Source organism: Protopterus annectens, chromosome 13.part0 (assembly GCF_019279795.1).
Source record: "Protopterus annectens isolate FY-2018-M chromosome 13.part0, PAN1.0, whole genome shotgun sequence".
In the NCBI taxonomy this organism is placed as follows: domain Eukaryota; kingdom Metazoa; phylum Chordata; order Ceratodontiformes; family Protopteridae; genus Protopterus; species Protopterus annectens.
The window spans coordinates 857,998,335-858,018,258 of record NC_056747.1 but is presented as its reverse complement, the minus strand read 5'-3'; the positions used below and the strand labels follow the sequence as shown (position 1 = coordinate 858,018,258).

The 19,924-nt window shown below is 39.7% G+C and overlaps 1 protein-coding gene across 6 annotated transcripts in view; it reads left to right on the top strand.

Moving 5' to 3' along the window:
- Positions 1-19,924, top strand: part of ACACA (acetyl-CoA carboxylase alpha) — a 2,143,878-nt gene that overhangs the window by 575,934 nt on the left and 1,548,020 nt on the right. For all 6 annotated transcript variants that reach the window (XM_044054575.1, XM_044054578.1, XM_044054576.1 and 3 more), the window contains 2 exons: positions 13,236-13,336; positions 18,692-18,780. In XM_044054575.1, coding sequence (XP_043910510.1) covers positions 13,236-13,336; positions 18,692-18,780 — 190 coding nt within the window. The remainder of the gene's footprint in view (positions 1-13,235; positions 13,337-18,691; positions 18,781-19,924) is intronic.

The following is a 19,924-nucleotide window of genomic DNA, read 5'->3' as shown; positions in this document are numbered from 1 at the left end:
CTGTGACTTCTTAGTTGGCTACCCTGCAATCTATTTCCAGTTCTTCCACAAGGCTCATTTTGCACATAGCTGAAGGAACCTCAAGAGCAGTGGGTTCAGGCATTTCTATTAGGAGGCATGCCTAGATATGCTTATGTGTTTTTACTGAGCCATTCAAGTCTTCATTCATCAGTGCTCCTTTTGACGACATGCTTTTGGCCCCAAAGTAAAAGACACATTATACAGGTGTGAGAAGGACAGAGAGACCCAGTCTGCCATGGACGTACATTTTTCGACCCCTCAAAGATCCTTTTCTAGGAATTGGTGAGGTGGTTGGAAGATGTGGTTCAAGAAATCTCTGAGATCTTTCCAAGATACACATGGAGGAAGTTCCCCCAGGGGTAGAGGAGGAAATCTAATGGTAGACGCTACCCCCACAGCAGAGGTGTGCCATACTACCAGGGGTCTAGAGATACTTTCTTTGACAGACCCTTCCAGTTTTCCTGAAAGGATGCCTGATTGCCATACTCTGGAGGCAATCAGGGGTTGACTATCCCTGCATCAGAGAGCCTGGCTAGAAATATCAACAGATACTTGGGTGCAGAGGATTATTTCCAGAGGTTAGATAATAGCTTTTTCCCCTTCCTCCTTCAATTTCAAGAAAATCCCCGATGTTCCACCAAGTCAGAGGAGACATGCAGCAATTTAGATTCAAAAGCTGCTAAAAAAGAGTCATCCAAGAGGTCTCACCAGACCAGAGAGAATCTGGAACTTACTTAAGATTCTTTTTAGTGCTGAAGAAAACAGGGGCTGGAGACCAATTTTGGATCTCAACAAGTTAAACAAGTCACTTTGATGTACCAAGTTTCAGATTGTCAATGTTCAGTCCATTCTCCCTTTTCTGGACAAGGACAACTGGATGTGCTCAATAGACCTTCAGGATGCGTAGTATCACATAAAGCTGATCAGACAGTCCAGAAGGTACTTGGCCAGTCATTACCAGTTCTGATTTCTGCCCTTTGGTCTTACAGCCCCCAGGGTGTTCACCAAATGTATGCCAGTAGTAGCAGCTCACTTGAGACTGCAAGGATTCTAGGTGTTTCCATATCTAGATGACTGGCTCATTACTGCCCCGACCAAGCATCAGTTGATAAGGGCAAGAAGAGGTCAGGTTCTCCAGAAGTGTTCTCATCTGTGGATAGCCATAAACTATGACAAGTCTCAACTGGAACCAACTCATAATTTGGAATTTATAGGAACACTGTTCAACACAAAGTCAATGATAACTTCACTACCTCCCTTAAAGGGTTCAAAGTATAAGATCACAAGTCAGAAAAATATTCTGCTGTACCAAAATTTCAGTCCGCTTGGTCCTTCAAGCTCTAGGTTCAATATCAGCTGCGATAACACTTAGTACTTTTAGCCAGATTTTACATGAGGATTCTCCAATGGATGCTAGCAACACAGTTGTCAGTACTTTACCAACCCATGTCAACTCTGATAACGAATCATTCACACATGCAGAAGAGATGTCAGGTAGTGGATCCAGTCAGATCAGGTCCTACAAGGCCGTCCATTCATTCCCCCTCAGCCCAAAGCCATAGTGCCCACGGATGCTTCCCAGCTGGGGTGGGGAAGGGGGCATTTTCTGGGGAAAACAGTCTAAGACACTTGGTCTCCCAAAGACGCCAACTTGCATATCAACGTCCTAGAGATGAGAGCAGTGCTTTAAGCGTTGCAGGCCTGCCAAGATGCTCTCCCTTTGGGGAAGATTGAAATTCAAACGGACAATATATCAGGAGTTTGGTACATCAACAAGCAAGGAGGAACCAGATCATACCCCTTGTGTCCAGAAACACTCAGTGTGGCAGTGGGCAGTCTCATCCAACCACTTTCTCATAGCAATGCACATCCAGGAGAAGTCTAGTATGATAGCAGACAAACTGAGCAGGTGTTTTCTTCTACCTCATGAGTGATCTCTCAAAAAGAATGTGACGGAAATGATTTTTCACAGATGGGGACAGCCTTGCTGTGATCTTTTTGCTTCTCCCCTAAACAACAAATGCAGCAGCTACTTTGCTCATATCTCCCTGCAGGGGGAATCACTGAGGGATGCTCTACTTCATGATTGGTACCCTGGTCTATTATACACCTATCCATCCATCCCTCTAATTCCAAAATTCCTACAGATTGCTGCCATGTTGAAGAGCAAAGACATCCACATTGCGCCTTACTGGCCTCAACAGATTAGGTTCCCCTTCCTTTGGCCTCATTTACTTCACCAACCTTGGATTCTGGATCCTATTCCAGACCTCCTGTCTCACCTGACAGGCATGATCCATCCAGACATATCACATCTCAGGATGACAGCCTGGCTTCTCCAAGTCCATTAATAGCCACAAAACCTATGCTGTCTTCCCCAGCCCGATATATACTTTTATCTTCCCATAAACCTTCTGCATGTGACCTTTATTCCGGTAAATGGAAAAGGTTTATTTACTGGTAACATCAAAACAATGATGATCCCTTGTCAGCTCTGATACATAACATCCTTGAATTTTTGGCCCTACCCTTTTAAAAGAAGGAGCTAGTTCCTCAATAGGTAAAGTTCATTTAGCAGCGATATTAAGTGTTCACATGGGATTTGACGGTTCCTTTGTTGCCTCTCATAAGCTCAGCAAAGCCTTTTTGCAAGGCACTCTTCATTTAAGACCTCCCTTTAATGACCTTACTCCACATGGGACTTAAATCAGGTACTGCAGGCGCTTATTCATTCCTCCTTTGAAACATCAGCTAGGTGTGACCTTAAATATCCTTCTTGGAAGACAGTATTTGTAGTAGCCATTACTTCTGCCAGACTAGTTTGAGATACAAGCCCTTGTCTTCAAACCTCCATATTTAATTTTTCACAAGGATAGTTACACTGCGAACCAATGCATCCTTTCTTCCTAAAGTGGTGTCAGAATGTAATATCAATTAGTCCATTAATTTGCCAGTAATCTTTCCTAATTTTGCTAACAAAGGTGAATACGTGCTACACTTATTGGATGTCCACATACAATTACATTTTTACCTACTTAGAACAAAAGACATCAGGAAAAACTGAAGGGAAATTGGCCATCAGGAAAAACTGAAGGGAAATTGGTAAAGCCAGTTGCCAAAGTAACTTTAGCCAAATGGATAACTGATTGTATTTCATTTATTTATAACAAATTGGGTGTTACTTTATCAAAACCATTACGGAACCATTCAACGTGATCCTTGGCAACTTTCTCAATTTTCCAGTCTAGAGCATCCATGGATGATATGTGTGCTGCAACAACTTGAGCTGCTCTCCAGACCTTTGTTACTCATTACAAATTGGATCTGATCTCCAGAGGTAGAGCATCATTTGGTTCAGTAGTCCTCAGGAATAACCTTCCATAAGTCCATCCGGGATCTTAGGTAGCTGGGGACTCTGTACCATTAGTTGAGGATACACAACAAAATACAGGAAACAGCCCCAGTACTAAATAGACACACCGTAAAAAAGAAGAACAAATAAACTGGTTAGCAAAATATGGTGGTCTAACCACGTAGTATATTTCGTAGCAAAAAACTATCTTTTATGGATTAAACACGTTTTAAACTTTGGAGAAGCTGCAAGTGTGTTCTTTTTTCAAGTGAACTTTGGTCAACTGTGCCTTGAGCTTTGGAGACTCTGCAAGTGTGTTCTCTTTTTTTCAAGTGAACTTTGGTCAACTGTGTCTTGAGCTTTGGAGAAGCTGCCAGTATGCCTGTTTGAACATTTTTTGCTACGAAATATACTACGTGGTTAGACCACCGTATTTTGCTAACCAGATTAGTTGAGGATAGAATGAAAATTGACAACATCAGGTAAAGAAGTTATGTATTCACCATAACGTTCCATCTGTGTTGTCCACTTTCATTCTTCCTCAACTCCCCACCCACCAACCCCCATCCTGTGAAGACTTCTGGAAGAATAAGTGGTTAGAGGATATTACTGTCCTTTATATTGACCTCCAGATACAGTTGTCCCCTTATTTAACTGCACTGTAAATATTTCTTTCTAGTAAAAATCAGCAAACAAGATCTGAGGTGTATGGGGTTGGCACATTATGGGTATGGGACAAGCTCGAGAGTTTTTGGTTGCAGCAAGCTTTAGCAACGTCCGAGTCGGATCTGAGGGATCAGATCTGAATCTATTAACTAAGGAAGAATGAAAAAGGACAACACAAATAGAACGTTATGGTGAGTACATAACTTCTTTTTATCTCCAGATCTAGAGCTTGAGTTACCATCTTAAAGGGTATCTTGTCATGATTCCATTCCGTCCCAAAAACTGAATTGGACAGTCAGGTAGATATAGGTGCAGAAGTTACTTACTTACCATAATGGTGGATCCTTTTCATCCCTAATCCGTCCAATTTCGCACTCCACCTACTATCCCCCTACCAAATTATCATTGCTATCATTTCAACAGATCTAGTAGCCATATTTATTCCTGTCCTCTTCCTTAGGACTCACTGTCTTATCCTTCATATTCCTTCCACTAGTGATCAGCAGCAAACTATATTTAAGGCACTATGGGAGACAGGTGCATTGTGGAAAGAAGAAAAGAGCTTGAGTTAGAACGCGTACCAGTGAGTTGTTGAATCAGATCCATCCAATAGGCAGCAAAATCCTAACAATCAAATCCGATGGACTAGTGATAAAAAAGATACAGTGTTAAGTACATTTTTTTTATCTACATGGTCATGATTAATCTTCGTCACTTTCCCATCTGTCTTACCCCCAGACTGGGAGAAGGAGGTTCTGCATAAATATTGTATATGCGTGTATAGTGTTTGTTATGCTCCACTTACAAGTGTCCTACTACAGATCTGGAGAGTGAAGGCAGAGCATAGGGCATTATGAGTAAAGGGGAGAAGCTGAGGTCCTGGAAAGTTTAGGCTGGTGTCGAACAGACTGCCTGCTGGTGATTTAGTACTTGTGCTGAAGAAGATGAACCAAGACCATGCAGATATATTGTTATGGTAAGTTCATAGATTTTGAATATGTAATCTTGGCTGAGAATTGTATGTCAGTTAACAAAAGTCAGTTCCATATTAGGATTGCACACCTTTGGAATAAGATTTATATTGGGGATAAGATAGGCATGAAATCTAACAAGATTTAAGTCTAGTGTAGACATGTGGGTTGTGTGATTTAAAATGAGTGTTATAGTTTTGAAAGCAGACTTGTGTGTAGTCCCTGACAAGGTTTTGATTGTTTGTGACTATTACCTATGTCAAACATTAAACAATGAAAGGGAAGAAACCAGACAGGGTAATGAAACAAAGGAAAATACAGAATGATAACTTTAACTGATCTGTAGAGAAGAATAAAGGTTAATTGCAGCAGGGAAGGAAGATTGTGTGTTGATGGAGGAGCTGGTATTCTTATACTTGAAAAATATGTTATATGTAATTTTAGCTGCAGGAGGAAGGGTAGGTTTCAGGAAGAATGTAGTCTGTGTCTGGCCTTATACTGAATAGAACAAATCAAGCCATGTTGTCAGCAGGCAAAAATGGTAGGATAACAACATTGTCATTCTACCTGTGGCGAGAAATGGTTTAGCTGCTAATAGCGACAAGGCAGTCCTGCAATGAGCAGTGGAACTGGGAAACTGTGCAAGGAGATGGGCAACATGTTTAGCCTTCTCCAAGGCACTGCTTTGCCTTACACAGGTAGGGCAAGGTAAGAATGGCTTACAACATTCCTTGAATTTTCGAGAGATTGGAGCTATGGCAGAGTTATAAAACTGTAAATGGATACAGACTACAAGGGAGGATTAAAGACCATATGATGTAGATTGCCTGTACCCAAGTGTAGCTGGGAGGAACATTCTCAAAGTAGAGTCAGAGAAGTATGCTGAAATGAGAGTCCCTGTAAAGTGAACTGGGAACAAAAGAATAGCAGTAGCTTGAGTACTGAAAGCAGAGGGAGTACAGCATGTGTGAATGGGGAATAAAAGAATTGGAGGCAGTGAAGGGAATGGGGCTGAGTAAGAGGGTGATAATTTGAAATGTCAGAGGCATAAGAAAAAAATAAAAAGGAGTAGGTAGCATGATGTATTAGTCCAGGGAGGCATAGATTCTGCAGGTGTACCAGAAAACATGAGCAACAGCGGACAGAGGCTGCAGTGCGATAATGCTCTGCTTTGGAAGGAACACGAGACTCAACGATGTTGAGATGGCACTGTATCTTTGTGTGAGCTAGATTGATGATGATGAAGAAAAAGGCAGGGTCTGAGGCAGGAGGGAGAAGGCAGTGGGTCCCTTGTGGGTCAATGGAAATGTAGAAAAGAATAATCATAACAATCATAGTAATAATAAGCAGTCAGAGAAGAGCAAAACTGTACTTATTAGGGCCATTAATTTCAGTGGCGATCTAGGAAGTACCCACATCCTGAGTTGAGAAGAGGGAAAACAAAATTCTTGTGAAAGTGGGATTTGAAAAAACAATGAGGTTCCAACCAGGAAGTGGAATGTCTTTAGCCCAGTCCTTTTAAATGTAGATGCATACCTCTCGACTCTCTGGAATATTGCAAAATATCTAGATTTTTGCTTCATATTTTTGGTCTTTTCATAAAATTTGTGGTAGTATGGCAAATTATTGAGGACTGCAGTCACTAAATAATGACAAATTTATGTTTCAGACTTCATGTTCTTCAGAAAGTACATGGTAATGCAAAATCTGTTATTCTAGCATTTTCTAAGTTTAAATGACCTTTTTTAGGCAAGGTCTTGAAAACAAGTTTACCAATGTGAAATTTGACAATCATAACAAAAAAGGCTCATGCTGCTAAATGCTAGTAGCTTAAACCAAAAACTGCACACCCTGGAAGCACTTCTATCACTGGAGGATCTAGATGTCTATGCAGTCGCATCAACCTGGTTCAGGGCCTCAGAGAGTACCCCAGCCTTGCAAGGCTACATGCCGTCCACACCTTCAGACCACAAAATGAATATGTGAGAACCAGAGGAGGTGGTGTTTCTATTTATATTAGATATAAATTCACCTCTCATCTAGTTAATCTGGACATCTCCATGGAGTTACTCCAAGTTCAGGTTATGGTGGTAAGACCCCCATTCAAGTCATAGCCAGTTATGGATCCCCCCTCCATGGGTTATGATGTGCATGAAGCTACTTGACCAAACTGGAGTCGATCCAAAATATTACCGAACACTCTGGTTATGGGGGATTTCTATTCTCCCACCATCAACAGGGAAACCTAAGATAGTCCTGACTCTCTCATGCAAAATTTCCTTGATTCTGTTAACTCAAATGCCCTGGAACAAATTGTTCATACTCGTACAAGTGGAACAAGCATACTATATCTGGTCCTCACTAACATGTCACAGATGCACTGCTACATCTCTGGACACTCATTAATTAAATCTGACCACACATCAGTCACTTTCCAGCTGGCACTAACACCAGAACTCACAAAGGGTGACATCAGACTAAAAAACTTTACAACGGCAAACTATACCCTCCTAGGTGAAGGTATAAATGCATTCCAAGCCCCACCCCCAGCTGGAAGTGGTAACTACACCAAAGCTTACACTAAAGCCCTGTACAAGCACTTGCAAAATGTATAGACTCTGCTGTACCAGAAAGAATCAAAGCCAGAGCTCAAGTAAAAACATGCCACCATGGTGGACATTCAGCATCAACAAACTTTACAATAAATGCAGAAAGTTGCTGTCTAAGAAAACAAAGGCGAGGCCCCAACAATGGAAAAGTATTCTCTTCAGCCTCAACAAGCAAATAAGAAAACTTGTGCAATCCTCTAAGGGCTTCTTTGAGAAAAGCTTAGCAAGCACAGCCAAGGATAACCATAAGGCCTTTCACAGCTACATACTTAGCTTAAAAGGTAGGACCCAATCATGTGCAGAATTATTGACTAACGGTATCATGCACACTGACCCCACAGAGATAGCAAACTTGCTAGCGGATAGGTTTGGTAAAAATTTAACACCCTTATTCCCTCCAAACTTATCACAAACCTTCCCCCAAACTACCCACCCATCCCTATATATCTGAAGAGCAGGTCATTAATGCCTTGTCCAAGGCAAAAAACACAGCCTCTGTGGAACCGGACAGCATCCCAGGCTGTCTTCTAAACAGGCTAAAGTATGAACTAACATCACCATTAAGTACCCTTTTCAGTCATAGCCTAACTGCAGAATTTGTTTTTGTGGAATGGAGAACAGCAACATTTATACCCTTCCACAAAGGTGGCCTAGCAACAGACCCATGGAATTAGACGCGTATGCCTGACCAGCCTTATCTGTAAGGCCATGGAACCTATCATTATAGACCTTATAGATAAAGACATAGGTGATCTCTAAACCCTGGATCCAACCCAGTTCAGCTTCATTAAGGTTAGATCCAGTCTGTAAAATCTGGTCGATTTCTTTGAAAATGTGACCAAGGCCATTGATGAGGGAAAATCTGTGCACACAGCATACCTTGATTTGTTAAAGGCTTTCAACACAATCCCATACTCAGGCATTACCGATAAACTTGGCAAACTGAATGTAAATCCCTTTGTTGTAGGATGGGCTGCCAACTGGCTTACAAAACTATACACGCACTATCAAAGTGGGTGACTCCACATCAACCAGCAGACCTGTCACCAGCGAGGTGCCACAAGGGTCAGTGCTGGGCCCCCTACTGTTTGGTATATACTTCTCAAAAGTTCAGGTCAAAACTAAGGTGTTGTGGCTGACCAAGTTTGTGGATGTCTACAAACTGGGTGCAATTATTGAATCCCCAAATGATGTCAGTATACTCCAGGAGGGTCTTACACAGACCAACAACTGGTGTCTTAGTCACGGTCTCAAACAGAATGCAAAGAAAGGAGTCATCAATCCTTGGCACAAACAATATCTCTTCTCACTATCAAATCAACAACAATATCTTATGTAGCCAGGAAGTGGTAAGGGGTCTGGGATCACAAGTTGACTGCAACCTTAACTTTGATCACCATGTGTCTACTGTAGTAAGGAAGGTTTTCTACATAGCACACTTGATTAGTAAAGGCATCGCCTCGAGAGCAAAGAAGATTATAACCCCTCTATACTCAGCACTAATCTAGCCCATAGTACAGTATAACGCCCCATTAGGTATGTACTATACAAAGCACCTGCAGCAATTGGAGTGACCTCAGAGGTTTCTAACAAAGAAGATCAAAGGACTCCAGAATGTGCTGTACACAGACTGACTAAAGTCACTGTCACTATACTCTGTATTGTATAGACTTCTTAGGGGAGACTTATGCTTGGCTTACAGAGCAAGCTCAGACCCAAAGTTAATGAACTTGCTGCATATCCGTACATCAAACAGGACTAGAGCTACCCATTCCCGGGACCTAAATATGGCCTGTGACTTAAATAGGACATGCTGGAGGGACAGATTTGTCTCCCAGCGACTGCCATTTCTTTGGAATAGGTTACGAATTCATGTGAATCAGAGCTCCTCTATGACACTGTTCAAGAGGAACCTGGACGAATGGATGGGGCACCTTAAATTCTTACTGGGGATAGTGCCCACAACCCTTATGGACATGAGCAGTCATTACTAAATGCAGCCTTTGGTATTGACTAGCATTTCTATGGTATTACATTGGGATGAAATGGCTAGGTTTGAAATTACTTCCAGGTCGATAGCCTAGTAGTCTCCTATGAATATTTAAAATCTGTATCTGATTTTGATGCTTTACCCCCATTATGTTTGGCTCGGTCCAGAATTTCTTGGCATAGAAGTTGAGAGGTATGTGTAGATGGGGTATCAGTAGTTGACATGAAAGAACCAGTGATCAGCATTGTTCATGCCACTGTGCCATCTGCCATCCTTGGAATAGTGCTGCCACATGCTACAGAAGAATAGCTTCAGGTTTACAGGATGGTGTTCTTTATGCTGAAGATCACAGTGAAATACAATATGAAAGGGTAGCAAGAAGTAAGAAGAATGGAGTAGTTCGGGACTGCATAAAAAAGGAGTGAGGAAAAGATGTGAGGAGAGGAAACACCTAGCCTGGCTAAAGTGAGGGGAGAAATGATAAGAAAAAGATATGTGAAGCCTCAGTAAAGAAAGTAAAGTTGCCAGTACTGTGGAGTAGAGGGATAAAGCCTTGCCTATGGCACAGGCAGCCTGGGCTCGATTTAATGACTGATGCATCCCAGACATTGGCATGGGAGGATGGATGTGCACTTGGGCACTTCTCTCTCTCTAGCTAGAGCTACAGTGGAGGCTGAGGATGCAACAGGGGATTTTGTTATTGGGAGTCAGACGCAGTGGCTGTGCCGCTGCAGAGGGGAGAGATGCACCATCATTCCCCATTGGAATTCCAGTCCAGAAGACAGTACAGGTGTGTGAAGGGTTGGAAGAAAGTAGCCAGGTTGCAGCATAAGTAAAAATGCTCCAAGGCAGCAGTGCAATAGTGTACCAATATCCTCGATCTCTTCACTGGCTTCAGACATGGGTTGGGGGAGGGTTACTAAGTCAGGTCCAGTAGATCTGGTGAACATGGATGGGACATGAGTGAGATGATGATCAGCTGCAGGGAGGCAGAAATACTGAAAAAAGACAGTAAAGCTCATGCAGCAGAGCAGAGTATCAGTAGAGAAGATGGCAAAGACATTGACAGATAGGCAAAAACATTTCATTTTTCATATAGGTTGTAGGACATAAGGGGAATCAGTAGGATATTGTTGGAAGGGTAAAGTGGAATGTTTAAATATGCTAGATTAGGTAGAATTACTGACCAAGTTCTTCACCCCTCTTTTTACATAGAATACTGAAGATATCAGAGTGATTAGAAAAGAAGTGAGGGAATATAAAAGCTTCAAGGAAATAACATGATATGTCCAGGCAAGGTATATCCTAGAATGCTAGAGCTTTCATTGTTGCTCATTGAACCAGTTTCAGAATGTTATGGCTTCTCAATAGTAAATGGAATGGCTTTCATTGTTGCTCATTGAACCAGTTTCAGAATGTTATGGTTTCTCAATAGTAAATGGAATGGCTTTCATTGTTGCTCATTGAACCAGTTTCAGAATGTTATGGTTTCTCAATAGTAAATGGAATGGCTTTCATTGTTGCTCATTGAACCAGTTTCAGAATGTTATGGTTTCTCAATAGTAAATGGAATGGCGCAGCAATACCGGAGGAGGAAAGCAATGGCATGTGTTTAAACAAGGCTCTTGGAAGAAGCCAGATAACAAGGTTGTAGTCTTTTTGTAAAGGATAGCTTGTCACAAGCTATTTAATCATGTTTCCCTCTACCGGAGTATCCAGAATCATCAAATTCTGTTTAATCGATCACTATCATCTGTACAGAGCTCAGACTGTTATCCTTTCTCCATAACAGTGCAATCTCTAAGAGTTTTATTCTTGTTCATACATACACATGTGTGTATATATATATCTATATCTATATATATATATATATGTGTGTGTAAATCAAATCAAAGGGTAAAAAGGCCACGCAAATTATTTAGTAAAAACTACAAGAAAGACCCAGCAAAGCTAGAATCTTCACTGTGTAATAAATTAAATGGGGACCTATGGGATGTATGCAAATAATCCCTTAAAAACATACCTACCTGTATTTCAGCTACATAACTTTTGAATGCCCATGACTGTTTACTTTTATTTTTTTAACGTTTTACTGGAGCAATCAGACCAGTAAAGTCGAGCTGTACTAGCTGTGCACGTGCAAATTTTCACTCTTTTCTGAGCCCATCAGTACAGCATATGCTGATTGTTTAGCTGTACTTTAGAATTCAGGGAAGCAAATTGCTTGGTTGGTTTGTTTCTTTCGGCTTTTCCCGGTTAGGTGTCACCACAGCGGAACTCCGGCCCACTAATGATTGGCAGTAGATTTTGACGTGCTGGCTTGCCGGGCCTAACGCACAACCTTCAACGAAGGAACGCCCATTCACGCATGTTGCCACACAGAAGACGCTCTAACTGAGAATCGAACGGGCAACGTCTAACTGTGATGCGACAATGCTACCGCAGCACTACCACTGCATGCAGAAAAATTGATAAGTACAATTCACTTCTACATCTTGACTCCTTAATCAGCCAATAAAATATTTGACACTATATCAATCAAAAAAGGACAGGAACTTGTGATCACTGAATTAAAAAAACACCACATACACTTTGTCTGACTAGTGATATTATTAAGAAAAGTGTTTTTCATAAGGTAATGTTGAAGGTTGGGGTTAGGGATAGGGTTTGAGTTAACACACAAGTAGATAAGGTGGTGTGTGTGTGTGTGGGGGTGAAGTTTATCTGTTTAGTTTGATTTAGGCACTTGAGGACCTGCGCTTCTTATACAGCTCTTCATCAGCCTTTTCTGATATTAGCTGTCATGGAGGCATACCTCATCTGGTCCAAAGTCCAAAGTGACATTTTGGTTTTATAGCTACTTGGTCTGTGGTGTTTATTGAGTTGCATGTTATAAAGGCTGCAGTTATTACTTGCTCATATTGTTGGCCTGATTGTTTATTTTGCAGTCCCTATAACTGGTGGAACTGAGACTTGTGTAGAAAAACTGCTGTTTGTGTAAGTCTGGTAGACAACACAAAATGCATGACACTAAACAGCTAAAATGGAAGGGGAAGACACTAGAGAGTTGATGTGTTTAATTTTCCTTAGGTACTAAAGTTAGCAAGTGATCAGTGTACATAAATATTTTTATCACCTGAAAAATGTAATTGTTGAGCTCTTAAAACATTGCAAGTCCTGGTGATAAAGGAAGGAGGCATTCATATATTGCTCTTGTCTTGTATCTTCACAAATCAAAACTGAACTCCTAAAAACAGCCGTTAATATATAGCTGTAGTCATAGTTCACAAGTGAAATTGCACAGGGGCTAATCCCTGTTCAGTTTGTGACTCTAGGATACAGCACATTCTTATTATAAAGCTAAATGTAAAAATTATTGAAAGTATTGTACGAATACAGCAGGCCTGCAGCATCAGCTGAGTTTATTATTATTATTATTTGCATGTATTGCACATAAAATATGCTTTGCACACCCCTTTAAATACTAGAGTACTATGTACTTTAACATCTGCAGCTTTCTGCAAAGAGTGATAATGTTCAGTAATATTAATTTTCCAGGCCAGTATTTGCAATTAGTACCACTAGAGTCATACTACTGAAGATTAATATGTTGTGTTATTCACTAGATTGCAAATATTCTGGATAGCCACGCAGCTACACTGAACAGGAAAGCTGACCGAGAAGTATTTTTTATGAACACGCAGAGCATAGTTCAGCTCGTACAGAGGTAAGTGCTTTCTGTTTTGTGTGTGTGTGTGTGTGTGTGTGTGTGTGTGTGTGTGTGTGTGTGTGTGTGTGTGTGTGTGTGTCTGTGGGGCTGAAAGAAAGTAGCATCTCAAATGTTTACTGAATACTGTGTCAGGCATAATTTTGCATAGTAAATGGAAAGAAACAGCTTTTTTTTTTTTTTTTGTCAGTTATTTCATTATGATGTTGTCCTAAACTGTAGCAGTCCTGACAGTAGCAGTGACCTTCTGGTCGCCTTGCTAGTTATCTGATATCATTGCACAGTAGTCAGCTATTTTCACCTGTTAACACTTCTGAGGGGCACCTGTGACTTTCATCTTGGTGACTTTAGAGTTTCGTAAGAGAACTGAAATACCATGGCTTTTGAGCGTGCCCTGTGTCCTATCTTGTATTGATGCATCTCTTTTGGGTCCTAGTTCCTCACAGTTAGCAGAAGCCTGTGCTTAGAGCAGTACTCCCTTTCCCTATAACAGAAGTTATATTCTCAGGTGTCCTCAGTACACTCTCTGCAGGCTACCTTCATTTTTGATGTTGTTTGTATGTAATATGTAAACAATTTTCGGTACTTGCGTATTATCGCAACTGGATTTTCGCAGTAATGCAGGTTGCTTCCCAATGAGTAAAGTGATGCCGATAATCTATTAAAAGGCATAGAAACAGTGTTTTCTTTTCATTTTTTTGTTTGTTTAGACAGTTTTATGAGTTCAACATCTGAGAAAGTAATACTGCAATGTAGGTTTGCCCTTTACCGCCGCATGTCACTCAGCCTTTCTCCTGAGAATACCACTATTGCAAAATAAAACTATTCAAAGCAGTACTATTTCACGGAGAAAACCACCCTATAATCACCTACAAATATCAACCGGTATCATCCATTCTGAAAACCTTTAAGTGTTACTGCAATTCTGTCTTAAAATTTTCCTTTCATATATCTTCCTTAACTTTTGAAAAAGTTTTCACCTTTAATAAATACTTTACCTGAAACAGTTTGCATGTCTCATTGTATTTCTATTAATTATTTCATCCATACAGTGAAAATACTGTAGAGGTACAGCTACAAAATAATCCATTCCACATGAGGAACAGCTACTCAGCGAATTGAAGAAATTATTCGGAGCCAGTTGAACTGTCCATGTGAACAGTACACAAACACAGGAAGAAAACTTTCTTGCTGTCAATATGTTAAATAACATCTGACGCTAATTCCCACACTCCTTTCAACCCATCATATGTATTCACGCAGCCATGTTCACTGTATTCATTGCCTAACGTCCTTAAAGTATGCTCCACACAAACCTGATTTTTATCCCTTATTAGTCTTTCAAACCCATCACCAACATTACAGAGGACTTTTTAACAGTTAAGCAAACACGAGTAGGCTTAAAAGATGCTGTTTGACAAAAACAAGAGCAATTATCACATGTCGCAAATATGGTTGCGATAATACGCAAGTACCCAATTTTCCTTTAATGAGCTGTTGTTATCAGATGTGCAACTTTCACCTAAAATAAAAATGTAAATACATTTTTTTATTAGACTGGCTGCTGAATGCAAATGACACACATTTTTGGTAATGCATTCAAGCCCGACTCCATCAGCTGTAGATGAATTTCATCCTTGTTTTGGCTCAGAAATATAATGTAAGTGGAGAGTCTCACTATGCTTATAAAAATACTAATGAAGACTTACTTTAGGAATAGGTAGCAGATGCAAGCTAAGCAGAAAAAAGCTCCACAGCTTATGCATACCAGATAGACCTCAGCAGAACAGAGAAACATTTATGCAAAGTTAAGTTTTCCTTGAAAAAATAAAAGCATTTCAGCACTCTGGATAGTGAATGTACAGTGGTTCATTACTAATTCACTCAAGCCAATAAGTAAGAACCTAGCTACAGCTCCCACTTATGCTATAGCAATGAACCCAAACAAGCTTGAAGCATGTTATTATTGGTGGATTTTAAGTGTTTATTGGCTTGTAAATACTACTAAAGACTTGTGTGCCATTGTGTATTCAAAAGCCAATATGCTGAAGAGTTTCTTATTTTTTCAGGAGAAATTAACATACCTTGATAAAAGAAGGTTTGCAGATAGTTTTCCCAAAGTATCTCTAGCTTTAGCTTGGTCCTTTATGCCTCTGCTGTTGGTCTGTTTTACTGTTGTACACTTTGATATGAGCTTACCATAGCCTGTATGGCACTCGCACTGCTGTGCTGATAACTTACCATTTCTTCCACTTTTATCCTACATTCAGTGTAATTAAGAAAGCCAAAATGACAGACCTTATTTGTCAAGTGATAGTATTGAGAAAAATAAACCAAATTTAATAGCACGAGGTTCAAGAAAAATGTGGGTAGATGGTCAAGAAAGACCACTTTTTTAATAAAGTGTGTAAATTGTTATAGTCTAAACGTGCTGTTGTAAAGAGCAACTGAAATATAACAGATTGCATAGTGTGTGGATATGTAGGGGGGAGGGGCACTGTGTTTTACAACCTGGGGTATACATAGTCATCTGGCAAAATAGTCTGGATTTGAATCTGAAATTGTTTGCACGTACATTGTGCATATCTTAAATAGACTTTCCAAGAACTTAAGACTTTTAGGTCTTTCTGGAAAACAGGCTAACATTTTGCAGCATTGACATGATGTGAATGGTCTCTTGCCAGGAAGGCATTCAGCAAAACACTCTACAGATAAAGGTAAAAATCACAGAAACAAGGAGCTGCAAACAGAAGAAAATGGACACTAGACCTGTGTCTTTTAAGTGACAACTATGACAACTATGCCTCAAACACAGCTTTTCCTTTCCCCAGAGTATAGTTTTCATTGCTACACTAAGATCCCCACACTTCTGTATATTAAAAAGCATAACTTGTCAGTTTTTTCCTTCTGTGACATTTCCATCCTAGTCAACATTCTTGGTGCACACCATGTTATAGCTGAATAAAATTTGCCTCTCTTGCCTTAACATCATTTTGCCTTTCACATTTGAAACTTTCTTACCAATGAAAACGCACATCACAAGGTATGTGTAGCTCATTTTTTGTCTTTCCTTTTCCTGGGTCCATAAACCTGTTGATTGTTTTAGTGTCTGAAGGTGAAGAAGCCAGATAATCACTGATGGAAACTTCAATTATTAACTGAGTTTTGCAAGCCAGGAAGTATACTAATCTGGCTGACTCTGGGAAAGAAAGAGGGAGGGAGGAAGACATGACCTGAAACTCACAGTTTCATTTTTAAAAGATTATCTCAGCTATTTATTTACATTTCTGCAAGATTTTTTTACTGTTGTACAGCATGTCACATATAGGAAACAAATTGTCAGGCCTGGCAAGCCAGTACATAAAAATCAACTGCTAATCATTAGCGGACCGGAGTTCTGCTGTGGCGACCCCCTAACCGGGAAAAGCCGGAAGACGCAAACAAACTGAGAAGCAGTCGTTGACAGCTTTACTGAAGATTCTCATACTTCACATTTCTCATTATTTTCATTCTAATTGATCAAAGTATGATATGATAGCAGAGACGAAGGCAACTTAATCTAATCAGCTGTGCCTCACAGTGAATTATGGTCAGAAAGTAGCTTTTTAGGAAAACAAAATCAAGTCAGGATGTCTGCCTCCACAAGGGCATTCAAGGTTAGAAAAAAAAAAATTAAAAATAACTACTTATTGTACTATAGGCAAGTTGGATGTGTAGAACTTTGGCAGGGTAATTTTGTATTTTTTTGCAGTTTTCTGTGGTGGTCTTTTAACTTTAACATTTTCTTTTCACTTTTTTGTCATAACTGGTCCATTTATTGACTCCCTCGAGTCTCTTTACTCCTTTTTAGTATTTGCTGCATGTATCTTTTCTGAGCATGCATTTTTTTAGTAAACATAAATTGCTACCACAGAATGAAATAAATGGTGCCTTTGTGGTACTTTGTGATAGAACATCTCCAAGTTTGGATCGGCACTCAGAATAAAGTGAAGGCAGGAGAGATAGATTTAAAAGAGCTAGTAATACTCATAACTTTGGAAACACTATAAGCTGTGAGTTAAGACGGTGGACTATAAAGCTGAATACATGGGTTTGAATCCCGTTATATGTAAGTATGAAAATAGCATCCCTTTCAATCACGTTATATGCAAGTATGAAAATAGCATCCCTTTCTTCTATTTCCAACACACACTTCTTCTCCTAGCTACACTAAACTACTTTATCTGCTTCAGCTTTTCGCTCACTCTGCTTCCTCCTCCTGTACATACCTCCCCTCTTAATTTACATTTCACTTTTCACCATCTTACTTTTCTTCACACATTTCTGTCTTCAATCCTTCTTTTATAAGGCACAGGTAATCAGATGTATAGGAAATCATGCTCTACACATGCTGTTAAGATCTTCTATAACTTCAACTAATGTTCTTATTACTGTTTTGTACTTGTGCTATACACCCACATTGTGGCTAGAAAGGGTCCCAGAACTAGTCCACCAACCTGGTTAACAAATTAAAATATAAAGACATAAATAAATTAATATTTGCCTGACTCTTTCTCTGTGCTACTAACACAGTGTGATTCACATTGTTTACTTGTCGGTAGTGCTGCTTTTGGAGATGCAGAATCTACTCCTTTCCAGACAAAGATGGACCGTTGGTGGGAGAAGCAGATGGAACAAGAGAATAATGAAGGAAACCTGTCCCATAACTATTGTCTGTGTGTGTGTGTGTGTGTGTGTGTGTGTGTGTGTGTGTGTGTGTGTGTGTGTGTGTGTGTGTGTGTGTCAGGCAGAGAGGAATCAGGAGCCAGGAAGAAATGACACTGCAGCATCTCACTGATTTTCAGTTTATGCAAGTCATGGTAGCAGCTAAAGTGTTCTCCCTTAGTCTTCAAGGGAGAAAAAACAGCTGTAACATGACACAATAGTCTGTCTATGCAATCCTGGCACAGGAACTTATGCTTCCCTTAGGCGGGGGTATAGGAATGCAGTAGTAATGTAAGTGGCATGGTCCCTTTATTTTTGTCTTCCTTGACATTACATTAGAAGACAAACTACATGAGGAAATACCATGATTGTCTGAAACTTAAATTTTCTGATCATAGCATATGCGGAAAGTATGAAACATTCACCTTTCTTTGGTTAGTGTTAGTGATTTATTCTTGTCTGTTCATGAACATTTTGGAAGACGTGTAGCTTGCTCAAGATGAAAGTTATAAAATGATGTAGAATGTATCAATATTTTTCTTGAGTAATTGTTTTGGATATACCAACAATGTATGCTGCAACAGAATGCTGAAAGAAAGAAACAGGGCAGGGAGTGTGCCAGGCAACCTCACTTTATCTCTACTTTTAAAGGTATCGAAGTGGCATTCGAGGTCACATGAAGGCTGTTGTCATGGATTTGTTAAGGCAGTACCTAAAAGTCGAGATTCAGTTCCAGCACGGTGAGTAGTTGTTAAATAAAGTGTGTGTGTGTGTGTGTGTGTGTGTGTGTGTGTGTGTGTGTGTGTGTGTGTGTGTGTGTGTGTGTGTGTGTGTTTACACATTGGTCTTTGTCTATTTTACAACTTGCTGCCAACATGTAATTTCTTCTCCTGTTTTACTGCAAGGAGCATAACAATTGAAAACTAGTGAAGTGTATATGTTTAATTAAAATTAATTTATATTTAGAACATTCTAGATTAATAGAGGTTTTATACCAATGAACATGAATATGTGAAATGCTTTCAATAACCAGAAGATGGCAGTAGCGCACTGTTGAAGAATTACAGTAAGTGTTTTGCAAGGTTTAGTTTGGTAAGCTGTCTGATTGGGACAGGCCCATTTACAGCGTAGCTCTGGGGAGGAAGGCTCCAGATTACATAATACATTTCAATGAAGTATGGTGCATATACAGTATAGTATAAAGTCTATGTAGTATATTTAAATTCAATAGGTATACAAACATTTTATTTATATAAAACAATACATAGTCCAGAGCAGTTAAAATTGCTTTTGAGAATTATTTGTTATTCAACAAAAAATAAAAAATAAATAAAATTCTTTATATATGAAAACATTGTTTGAGAAATGTTTATTTGAAATATAGAAAACAATTTCCTAGTATACAGTTGTAACCTTCTTAACTTATTCAGTGGAGCATTGTTGTTTATTTTGTTGTGCAGCCTAATGGTGTATTTTGCTTGGCATAGATGAACAGATCATTTATCTACATAGTGCCTTAGTTAAGATGTGATGTTTTAGGCATCTTAAAAGTAATTTAGTAGTACATGTAGGCCTGTAACAAGATGATTAATAAATGCAAGATAAGCAGCCATGCAAATATACTTAAAACAGATGTACACAAGTATATCATACATGGAAAGTAATTGGACATTTACAAGGATAGAATAATTAAACTCTGTTTTTTTGTACGTAAGATCTCGCCTAGTACAGTGAAGAGACCAAGTATTGCAGTGCCTAGAGATTGTGAAGCAGAACTACACAGAAAGTCAAAGAGAGGCCGAAAGAAAGGGATTAGTTCTGTCAGTGAAGTGAGGCTGTGTAGAACAGAAGGTGAAAGAAAAGGATTAGACCTTCCAGCAAAGT